At 32.7% G+C, this 12,221-nt stretch overlaps 1 protein-coding gene across 6 annotated transcripts in view; it reads left to right on the top strand.

Moving 5' to 3' along the window:
* HIVEP1 (HIVEP zinc finger 1) overlaps nucleotides 1-12,221 on the top strand; it is a 134,069-nt gene that overhangs the window by 67,636 nt on the left and 54,212 nt on the right. For all 6 annotated transcript variants that reach the window (XM_074335228.1, XM_074335227.1, XM_074335229.1 and 3 more), the window contains one exon: nucleotides 3,897-3,950. In XM_074335228.1, the coding sequence (XP_074191329.1) occupies nucleotides 3,897-3,950 (54 nt within the window). The remainder of the gene's footprint in view (nucleotides 1-3,896; nucleotides 3,951-12,221) is intronic.

The raw sequence follows: 12,221 nt of genomic DNA, 5'->3' as shown, positions 1-12,221 counted from the left end.
TATCAGAGACGAAAAACTAAAAAGGTATCAATTTTTAATACTTGCAGAACCAAAGTATTACCTGTAATAGTACCTCCTCTCCTAACCTGTCTCTCTGTCAGCCATGGGCCCCTCTGTAGCTGAGGGGAAATTGTGGGTCCGTTCGTGTGTTGCTGCGAACTTTTCCAGGTGACGACTCTGAGTATATTTAGTAAAAAGTGAATTAATTAGAACATTAGCATCTTAATTTAAATACAGTAAGAACTCATTACAGTTCAGAGTGTGTTACTTTAGATTTACCAACATGGTATGAGTGTCCATTTTGCATGTATGTTTATATTTATTTTTAATCAACAGCAACAGAGAAACTATTTATTTCTGAATGTGTAGTTCTCTGTGAAACTGTTACCTGAGGTAACAGTGACAGTGGGGAGGGCATGATGGAAGATTCCTCAGAATCTGAGATTCCATCCTCAACAACGTGCCCTCCACCCCCATCAAGGCTTATATTGAGACATATTCTTGCTGGGAGGTGTTACCCTTGGTAAAGGGAAAAGGATAAAAAGGGGTAAAGAAAGGGGGGTGGTGAGAAGATGCGCGGAGAACTGCTTGTGTCAGTGCGTTTCAAGCTGCAGGTTTACAGTCCCGCAGCGGGTGGTGAAATCAGTGTGGTTGGGTAGGGCAGCATTTTTCACTTTTAATAGAAAAGGGTAGCAAGTGGGATGTGGGTGAGTTTGTCTGAGTTATATATACACACATATATGCGCCTGTAATTGGTTTGAATGTAAAGTGTATTTCTTGCTCTGGGTCCTAGTGAAAAAAATGATAAATATTGCTGTTAAATATTAGTAAATTGCCTTGTGTAAACCAAGTAGGAGCATATAACAAATGACTACTTTCTCTAGTTTTGGCTAGTGTCTTCAAAGCACCGTATTTTACCAGGAGAATCATATGACAGGTTAAATGCTAACAGGACTTTCTATAAAAATGGAAGCCAAAGCTTTTAACGGTAGCTGTTAACAATTACCCGTTGAACTGGATGGAGCGCTAAGTAAAAGCACCAAAGTAGATCCTTATCCCTAACAATAGTTACCCTAAATCTACTGATTTGTACACTGCTATTATCAAGAGAAAGAGGCAGCTTAATGGAAAAGTTTAAAAACAAAGATTAGTATTTTGTGATCAAATGTAAATTGAGGTTATTTTTGTAAGAATTTGTTATATTAAAGTGCAAACAGAAGATGGCCAGACCTCAGTATACTAAATAAATGGCAGCTGGTCTTTAAATGTGTGTTAAGTCATGAGTTTTGTTGCTTTGAGCCTCAGTTGATTCTATTAATAAAACGTTTTATTACGTAATGCCAAATTATGTATGCATAAACTTGAACAGTTATTACTATTATGACTATATAGTATATACATATACTACTTACAGTTCTTAAGTTTGAATGAACTACTGGCATAGAAATAATACCTACTGTTTTTCTTTTGTGTTTCTCAAGGACTGTATATTTAAATTATGCGATTTGTTTATTTACATTTTAAATGTCATTTTAAAAAAAGTGGGCCTTGTCCTTTTATTACTTGTATTAATATAGATTTCATCCATGCATTTGATATTTTTAAATTACTGTTGAATGCAGGATCCATTTTCTGCATTTAATAAGAGTGTTATTTTTTTTTCACTTCATGAGATTTCAGTTTCACTCACTTCATGACATGAGAACTAACTAAAGTGTGTAAATAAGAACAATTGTATTTTCCAAAGGTTATCTCTATTCCTCATAATTCTTATTCTGGGTCTGATAATTAGCAGGAAGCAATTAACACATTACTGAGGGGAACTCATTTGTCAGGATGAAAATTTAATTATTTTTGGCCATTGCTGATACATAGTGTTTAATATTTCAAACTAGCTTGTTTCCTTTATTCTACTGCTCTCCCTCTGCCTGGATTTGGCAAGCTCAATGGATCAATACGCAATTGAGAGAAGTTTGATCAGTAAATCGAAGGTTCTCTGAATTTCTGGCTTTTCTGGCATGGCTGATGGGGGAAGAGGCAGGTAGACCAGAGTTTGAAGGGCCTGTGGTGCGAGCTGTGCCTTTTATTTATTTTGGGAAGGATGCCACTTTGGAAGTTACATCTTCCATGGCCAGTAAGGGTAGGTTTAGCATTGGAGATCATTTTGGAGGCTGGTTGTGTATGCCAGAAGGCATAAATGGCTGACGTACCAATAATATGAAAGCATTTAAACTGTACTTCCAATATTACATAAATATTACATAAATATTGGTACTGTATTTCAGTACAAAATAGTACTCTGGGAATTTTTAACTTTTATCATTTACCGTTATAATAAGCACTTAGACCACTGTATTAAACTTGGAATTGGTCACTGTCACAGTCATCAAATATATATATATATATATATATATAAAATACATAATAAAATTTATAAGGATGTATATAAATTATGTGAGATTGGATAATTAAGTTCACGAACTCATCCTAGAAAAAGTGCTTACATACCTCATTGCTGAATATCACTATGGTCACCTTCAAATTACTCCCCTTGGGAAGCTATACACCAATGCCAGCGCCTAGTCCACTTTTTTTCTAGAATGGGCATCAGAACTGTCATCGTATTACCCTTGATGTCCTGAATGTCATCAAAATGTCTTCCTTTCAATATTTCCTTTACCTTCCGTTAAAGAAAGAAGTCATTGGGGGCCAGATCAGGAGAGTAGGGAGGCTGTTCCAATACAGTTATGTGTTTAATGGCTAAAAACTCCCTCACAGACAGTGCCGTGTGAGCTGGTGCATTGTCGTGATGCAAGAGCCATGAATTGTTGGCGAAAAGTTCAGGTCGTCTAACTTTTTCATGCAGCCTTTCAGCACTTCCAAATAGTAAACTAGGTTAACTGTTTGTCCAGTTGATAGAAATTCATAATGAATAACCCCTCTGATAGCAAAAAAAGGGTTAGCAACATCGTTACAACAAATTCGTGAACGTAATTGTCAGTCCTCGTATATATAAGGATATATATGCATATATATGGATATATATGAGGATATATGTTATTGTATCTACATTATATATGAGAATATCCTTATTAAATTTAAATTTATTGTTACCAAAGTGGAATGTGTAGTTATTTACAAAATCAGTTGTGCCCAAAGCCTAAGATGGAAGAAGTGCAGGCTCTGGGCGCTCAGTTGCCTCCCTTTCCTGTCCACTCCTCAGGCAGCCCTCCCATGTCTTGGTTAGTGTTGCTTCTGAGTTACACCCAATCTTTTAATACTTTGTGCATATATAACAGTTCTGTAGTCATTAGTTATATATAGTATCTCTTTAATGTGGTATTCTACCTATACATTTCATAGATAATTCTATCCTGTTATCAAGTGTTGGTGAAAGTGATGGGTGTCATGTTCCTCTTCAGCTTATTTCCTGTATTTTTCTTCCGTGTTTGACGTAGGTCTTAAGCCATCTATGAACTTTGCTTAGACTTGTTTCTAAGCTAATAGACATTTGTTATATCTCATTTGTTAATTGATCATATCCCTATTGGGCACTTACATGTCTTCATAAGGAAAGAATTATTTTTACTTACATTTATTAGGCAGTTAAATGTTTTTCAACTATAGTTGAGTATTTGAAATACACGAATTATTTGCATTATGGAACCATTAATTAATTGGAAGTGGTCCTTCTGACTAAGACATGGTTAAAATTATAATTTCAGAAGGGAATATAATATTACTTTAACAATTTACACATATTTGTTGCATAAATAATTCATTTAACAAATATTTATTACTGTGTCAGGCGCTGTTTATAAGAAGTATGTTTGTTTTACTGTATTCTTATTTGTGTATGATGAATTGATTTTTAAAATTTTCTTTGTTTTTCTTAGACAAAATTGAAGAAGCACAAAAAGAACTTAATGGGGCGGAAGTGTCAAAAAAAGGTAAATTATATTCTCTATGCTATATAATGGAAAGAAAGAAATAAAATTTTAAAAAGGTAAATAAAATCAATCCCAGTATAAACTTTGATCTTGCAGAGATTCCTATGTAAATACCTTATAATTGCAGCTTTACTAACTCAATCAGTATAAGTATAGGACAGAATTAAAAATCACCTTAAACTAATTGATACCTAAAAGTATATGGACTTTGCTTTATGAAATGTTTTAGCTACATAGCACATTCTGTTACTGTTGTCCACCTATTAATATATTGCTTGTAGGAGTGTGATTGTTGTAGGAGTGAAAGTGCTGGTAAGAGTGAAGGTGGTTGCAGCTCTTTTGAAAGTCCTCTTCGTGAGACTGTCCCATAGCAGTGAAAGAGCCAGTATACTGGACAATGGTGTGTGTGTACGTGTGTTTATGTGACGCAGTATTTTTTTGAAATGACCAAGATCTAAGACAACTAAAATAACTTGAATGCTAGTAAGTGGAGGAATAGTTGGATAAATTTTAGTACATTTATATTTTGGAATATTATACAGCTTTTTAAAAATGTTAATTATTTCAATTAGCTGTGAAAATTGGTTGCTAAATGAGAAGAATGAAATTGCAGTGTACCATGTAAAATACCATACCATTTTTTGGTTCAGTCAAAAGCATACATGCGTGCATGTGCGCGTGCGCACACGCTTATATGGGGTTGGATAAAGTTTGAAAGTATTTATATACAAATGTCTTTACAATGGTGGGAGAAAGGGCAAAGGAAGATGATAAACTTTTATTTGTATGTCCCTGTGTCTTTTCATTAGTTACATGGGTATAAGTTTGTATAAAAATAAGAATTGTAACGGCAAAACTTGGTTTTCATCACAGAAAGCATACTGATTTTTTTTTAGGTAATATAAAAATACATTCGATGTAGAACAGTCTGTGGGGAGGGGAAGACAGTGAGGTGGATCGTGTTCCAACACTGTGTTAAATGAGTAAAATTGATTTAAAGGATATAAAGTTCCCTATGGCATTTATATTTCATGATTTATTATTTCTTTGGCCTTGTTACATCTTCTAATTACAGTGGAATATTTTGGCAGAGCAAATTAGCCATGTAGGATTCCAGTTGAGTGTCTTTTTTTTTTTTTTAAATATGTTTTCAATCTAGTTAGATTCTTAACTAGGTACCTTTAGTGGAAATAATTTCTGGCTGTTCAGGTCCCACCCCAGCCTGTGAAACTTCCGGTGTTTGGGGTTGGTCTGATAGTTATGCTGTGACGTGCAACACCTTAAAGAATTGTCCTCCTCCTCCTTTTTCCTCTCCCTCACCCCATTTTTCCATGGAATCCCTGGAAGGTCCATGTCATATGTGACCTTTTCATGACATTCTTGCAGAAAAGCAAGTCTAGAAAGAGCAGAGAAGTCACTATAGCTGTGCTGTCCGTTTGAAAGATTGTCTAAAGACCCCTTCCCCACGTCGCTGTAGGCATAAAGCATTCAAGACACTCACGCTGTAAGAGACCTCCTTAGGATTAAACTTAATTTTTAAAAAAATTTTATTAAATTTATTGAATAACATTAGTTAGTAAAATTATATAGGTTTCAGGTGTACAATTTTGTAATACATCATCTATAAATTACATTGTGTGCTCACCACCCAGAGTCAGTTCTTCTGTCACCATGTATTTGATCCAGTTTACCCTCATCTCTCACCCCCCTCCCCCCTTATCCTCTAGTAACCACTAAACTGTTGTCTGTGTCTATGAGTTTTTATTTGTCTTGTTCGTTTTGTTGCTTTCAGTTTTCTATCCCACATATGAGTGAAATCATTATGGTTCTCGACTTTTTCTGCTTGACTTATTTCACTTAGCATGATAATCTCACAATAAACTTCATTTTTTATGGTCAGCTTTTTTTCACATCTAGTAACGGTTTAAACCTGCTTCGAATAGCAAAATAAATGTGTGCTTGTTTTCTTTTTTCTTCTTTCTTACCCCTGTGGCAAAGAATTTTAAGAACAGTGAACTAAATGGCTTATAGGAAGCAGGAAAGGGAACAAGAGTTCTAGAAAAAGAAAAGGGATAATGAGGTTTCGAATAATCTAGTGGGCTGCATTTGGCAGGCTATACTTACTAAAGACCTAGGATGAATACCAAATGAGCATTGTTCTGTGCACTTCACTACCTAGCATTACTGCTTGGCTTTCCTTTTTCCATAAACATTCTGGGCAAATTAACAATAAAATAGTTTTCCTCTCAAATATAATTAAGGAGTAGTATCAGTTTGTCTTTAACAACATGAGATAAAATCTTTGAGAAATAAAGCCATTAAGATTTCTCAAATCTTTGCTTGCTGAGATGTCTATTTTATTAAAGTTCATTTCTTCCTTTGAAGAATCTACTTTAAAATTCTAGAATTATTTATTGTTTTTACTGATTAAGGTGAGTCATCACATTTTTACTCTTTTTCCAACATGCTTTTGTTTTATTTGCCCCCCCCCCACAAGGTTGACTTTTTTTCTACATCTGGCTTTTAGTCTACAATGCTTACTGTTCTAATTCTTTGTCTCCATTGTAGATATGGTGGTCTGTGGTTGTTAACTTACTTAAGGTTTTTTCTCACCTCTCCTTTTTTTTCACCATTAGGGCAAGTAACTAATTTATCTCCAGAAACATTTAACATGGAGGTTGGCTGTTGAAACAAAACGAACAAACAAACAAACAGAAGAAACCTTGTTCATTGATAGATTAAATATCTTTCCTGTTTAACAACATTTTAAGGAAGGTTAATCTGTGTAATATGGTGTCATAGAAACTGACATTCGTCCATTATATACCAATAGAATATAGAAGTGCACTAAATTATGTGAAAGCATTTTATTCTTTCTCACTGCTTATGAATGAAAATCAGATGACTTTAATTTTATGTATTCTGATTTTAATCAATTTCAGGAGGAAGATAGAATACAACATTCATACAATTCTCCATAATATCATTATATTCTTCCTGACAGTGCTATTTACTTGTTCTACAGATTGTGCTTGACACTTACTTTGTAAAATTATTGCACAGGATTTAAATAAAATAGTGAATGTCACAGATGAGGTCATGGAATATGTATAAAATAAACTGGGAAGAAATAAATAGATCAATTTATTAGGAGAGCTTTTATGTGCTATCTCTTAAATAAACTTTAATTTTAATACTTTGTTTAAAATTTTTGTCAACATCGTTTCTAAGTTTCATGCATGTTGTTGCATGTAGCTATTTCTTTTCACTGCTGTAATAATGCTTCATTGAGTGAAATGATTTCTTCATGCTTTTGTTGATGGATTCAAGTTATTTCTGCCTTTTTGCTGTCACAAACAATGCAGCCATGAATATTCTCATATTTTGGCCCACATGTGTGGAATATATAGGGAGTATAGATCTCAGTTTCATAAGTTGATACTGAATTGTTTTCCAAAAATTTTTATAGTAAAATAAGGCTGGGTCTTATATTAATTTTTGCTCCAAAAGATGCATTAGAGCTGATTATCCGGCTAGGTCTTATTTTCAGGGAAACAGGGTAACAACCCTTTATCCATTTTATGTGTTTTAGTTTTTGGCTTAATTTTTCTTTTCTTTAAAATTAGTTAGTTAGTAAACAGAAGTTCTTGGTTTTAATGTTATCAACCTATTAATCTTTTTCATCTATGATTAGTATTTTTTGGTTGGGATTTTTTTTTCTTTGTCTTAAGAAAGTCTTTCTTACCACAAGGTCTTAACATATTTTTTATTCTGTTTTCTTCTAAATAACTTTTACATTTTGATTAAAAATCCATCTTGAGTTGATTGTTTTAAAAATATGGTGTGATTTAGGGTTATCCCAAATGGATAACCATTTGTCCCTGAAACATTTATTGATTGGATTCTCCTTTTTCTATTTCATATTAATTTTCTCTATATGTATGGGTTTGTTTCTTAGCTCTCTCTTGTGTTATGTTTGTCCATGGGTTAATATAACAGTGTGTTTGTTAATTATTGTCACTTTATTGTCTTGATATACAGTAAGGCAAAATCCTAAAGTTAGTCCTTTTTTGGAGTGTTTTGACTATTTCTAGTTTTTTGCTCATCCAGTTAAATTTTAGAACCAGCTTTTTAAAAAATTCGAACTTTGAAATTGCATTGACTTTGGGACAAACTGACTATAGTTATAATTTTAAGGCTTTCTTCCTATTTATAAAGATAGTATATTTTTGATTACTTGTGTTTTCTTTCATGTCTTATATTTTTTCCTACATGGATCTTGTACTTACTGGATTTATTTATTGGGACTTTATTTGCTAGGGTGTGTGTGTGTGTGTGTGTGTGTGTGTGTGTGTGTGTGAAGTTGTTCTCTAGCTTTTGTTGGCAAATAGAAATGCAACATATTGTATATTCATCTTATATCCAGCCACCTGACTGAACTCATTCATTCTGTAAACAGTCATATTGGCTGGTAGCAATGAAAACTTTCTTTCTTCCTTTTTAAATAATTGTGTTTTTTACTTATTTCCTTGTTTTATCTAGTTGGTTCTAGTAAAATGCCAACAGCATGGTAATGTTGGCAACATTGACTTGTTCTTGATTTTAAAGGGAATCCTTCTCTAATATTTCACCCTATTTGATGTCTTTTTGTAGGGTGGGGTCAGTTTGTTTATTTTAATAGCTTAGGGAGGTTATCTGATATCTTCTGGTCTTGATTTGTTGAGATTAAAAATAAACCCTTAAGGGGTTCTCTTAAAAATCAAATGCTGCTTCTTCATATGTAGAGATGATCTTATGGTGTTTATTCTTTCATTCTAATGTTTAAACCTCACTTGCATTTTTTAAAAATAATACCATTTTGTTCTTAATGTTTAATCTTTTTAAACACACTACTAGATTTGATTTGTTAATATTTGTTGAATTCTGTATTCATGTCCAAGAGATATTGGCCTATAATTTTATTTTCTTACAATTTTCCTTGCCTGATCAGTTTTAAGATTATACTAGCTCAGTAGAATGATCTGAGAACTCTATCCTCCTGCTTCCTGTAGAGGTGTTTGTTTAATATTGAAATCATAGTTTAATAGGCAAGTCTTAGAATATGTTTTGACTTTTGAGAGGAGTTGGGGGTAGATTTTTAAGTACGAAGTCAATGTATTTAATGATATGGAACTATTCAAGTTTTCTTTTTCCTCTTCAATCAGATACTAAGTTATATTTTTCTTATTTATCCATTTTATTAATTATTAATGTTTATTGGTAAAAAGTCATTCCTAGTATTCTCTTACTCTGTTCATTGCTGCTGGAGCTATACCTGTGTTTCCATTTTCATTGTTAATATTGTTCATTTGTGCCTTTTCTCTCTGTCTTGATTAGGCTTGCAAGAGGTTTGTCTGTTTCACTCTCTGTTTATTATACTAACTTATGGTTTCCTTGATACTCTCTTGTTTCATCCTTTTCGGTTTTATTAAATTTTGCTCTTGTCTTTTTCCCCTCTTTTCCTTTGGGTTTATTGTGTTATCAAATTTCTTAAGTTGGAAACTGGGCTTAATTTTAAGGCTTTATACTTTCCTACTGGAATCACTTAATGCTGTTAATATACTTGTACATATTGCTTTAGTTGTATGACACATCTCTTCACTGGCTACTTTCATTAATTTCTATGCTGGTTTATTTGCCCTTCTTGGTAGAATTTTTTTTTTCTGCACATGGTTGGGGATTTTGTTTTTATTAGTCAGTTTTTACTTAATTGCATTGTTATGTTAATTATTTTTGAAACCAGTTTGTATTTCTAAATTGATTTTCTCTGTTTCTGAATGCTTTGTAAAACAAAAAACACCAAAAAATCAAATTTTTAAAGAATCTTCTATGAAATTGTTCCTAGATTTTATGTTAGAAATTTAGAATTCAGCATTTTTCAGCTAAAGTCAGTATTTTACAAAGGTGAAAAAGCTTAAGTGGAAAAATGTTAAATAACCTTACCCCAGAGTGTGCAAACTGGTCTTGGACCATGTTATTCTAATGTTATTCTGCATCGTAACTGGATGAGAGCTACGTTCTCATAGTAGTGGAATCTGCAGTAGTTAGTCCTGTTCTACATTACTCTGATGCGATTATGATCGTGTTCACCACCTTTTAAAAGTTGTGATGATTCAGGAAAAAATAGTTACGATTCAGACAATGGGTTTGGAGACTATAGTTCAGCTTGCATTGGAATTTTTTACGTTGTTCTGTGTCAAACGACTAAATCCTGAAATTGCTGCCATAATACTGGTAGTTTCCTTTCAGCAGCAGTGTTACTCTGACATCATATACCCCAGCCACCAGGAAGTTTTTATTTAAAACAAAATTTCTGTCAATCTATTTTACCATGTATTTGAGAGTATGAGTTCCTAAATATAAGTTTATATGGCTTATGGAATATAGTAAGGAAACTGTACTGCAAAAATAACTTAGTGATATTCAGGTTTGCTCCAGGGAATCAGTTGACAAATAGAATTTTTGTTAACATAGGCATAATTTATGCCCTGGAATTATTCTCCTGTTATCTGGGGAAGCTTGAGAGAAGTTAGGCTCCTATGTAAAACTAGACTGAGTAATTCAGAAGTGAGAGTGACAGACTAATAGGGAGCAGAAAACTAGATCATGAACTCCAATTAGTGTGTAAACAAGAAAGCTAGAGTTTGCTCACCTACTTTCCTAAAAATAAATAAATAAAATAATTAAGCTCCTTATGAGTCAGTTTGCAAGGAGTGAAACATACTCCCATTTTCTTTTAAATAACACATATAATATTTTAAAAATGAAGGCTGATTAAGAATAATATTTTGTGTTCATAACATTTACTTTAATGCCAATGACATTCTCTTCCTTAAGAATTCTGCTAAGTATACTTAAGAAAATACAAGAGCATTTTCTTACAGGTAGAGGTGATGTTGTCCTTTTAAATATGACTGAAATTTAGGTGGCATGATGGAAAAGTTGGGCTGATTTTTATTAAGTTAAAATGAATAGTGTCAATACAATATAAGATTAGATAAAATGTTTTAAAATACTCTGGGAGAAAGTATGTGAAATAAAACAAAACCTGGCTGGCTTAGTTAAAATGTTATAAATTTGGAAGGACATTAATAATTTACAACATGAAAGCTCACATGGATACAGCCAGCAGAAAGGCTAGTGAGATGTCTGAACTATAGAGTATTTTTAAAGGAATGTAGTTTTATTATTTTAGTATTGTAGTAATGCCAACTAGTTAAGTATGTATTTTTGACAAGTCATTTTTCTTGAGTTTAAAAATCACTGGGAAAGAATGTATTAAAATGAGTGTGCTTAATGGGTGTTTATTTTAAATAAGAAAATGTTTATAAATTCTACTTTCTTAATATTAAAATGCCCTAGAAAATTCATAGTGTCTTTCTTACAAAATTGTTCATTCTTTTATTCAATACATTTTTGTTATCTATCAGCCATTTTTTTTTTTTTTTCAGCCCTGACAAATAGATAGCAAAAAAAAGTCTAAACCCTGAAGGAACCCATAAGCCTTAACTCAGCTGTTGCCCAAATTATCATAAAATCTGAATTGGAAGAATCAAAATTCATGAGGTTTTCTGTAGACCGGCAGCAGTGCCTAAGAAATTTCCCTTGGGAAAACAGCAACAGATTTTCTGTTTTTTAGAAAAGAAAGTCATCTCTTCTTTTAATATTACTTGGAATTTCAAATTTAAATACTCAGGTCATGCAAAGCAGTCTCTTAGTGTAATAGACAATGCTAATTGCTTGAATTACAGGAAAATTAGTATTGTTTTATTTATTTCTGCCATGTATATAAGTTAAAGTTATTATGTCAATCCTGTCAATATTTTGAGATTTAACAATACCAAATCCCAAAAGGTCATTGTCTTCCAGATAGACTGCCAGCTTTATAAAAGATGATTTGCATGATAAGTAAACAAAACAGTTTTAGTACATTAACGTAAAATAAATATTCTTTAAATGTTCTGTCTTTGTGGTGTTTAAATGCAAAAAAAACCCCCAAAACTTTGCTTCCTACAAAATATGAGAGCCAAAAATTCTTAGTATTTCCTAACAGTGTTACTAATTACTATCTATTGAGGAGTCAATTATTGAATCAGAGATTTAAATAGCTAACAAGATTTTATTACAAGATTCATAGAAAGGCTTGCATCCTTTTGTACTTTTACAGAATATTCCACTGACTTCCAAATCCTATTGATTGGAAGATGCACAATGATATGCACCATTTAGGAA

Source organism: Rhinolophus sinicus, linkage group LG06 (assembly GCF_036562045.2).
Source record: "Rhinolophus sinicus isolate RSC01 linkage group LG06, ASM3656204v1, whole genome shotgun sequence".
In the NCBI taxonomy this organism is placed as follows: domain Eukaryota; kingdom Metazoa; phylum Chordata; class Mammalia; order Chiroptera; family Rhinolophidae; genus Rhinolophus; species Rhinolophus sinicus.
This window is presented reverse-complemented; position numbering and strand designations above follow the sequence as displayed.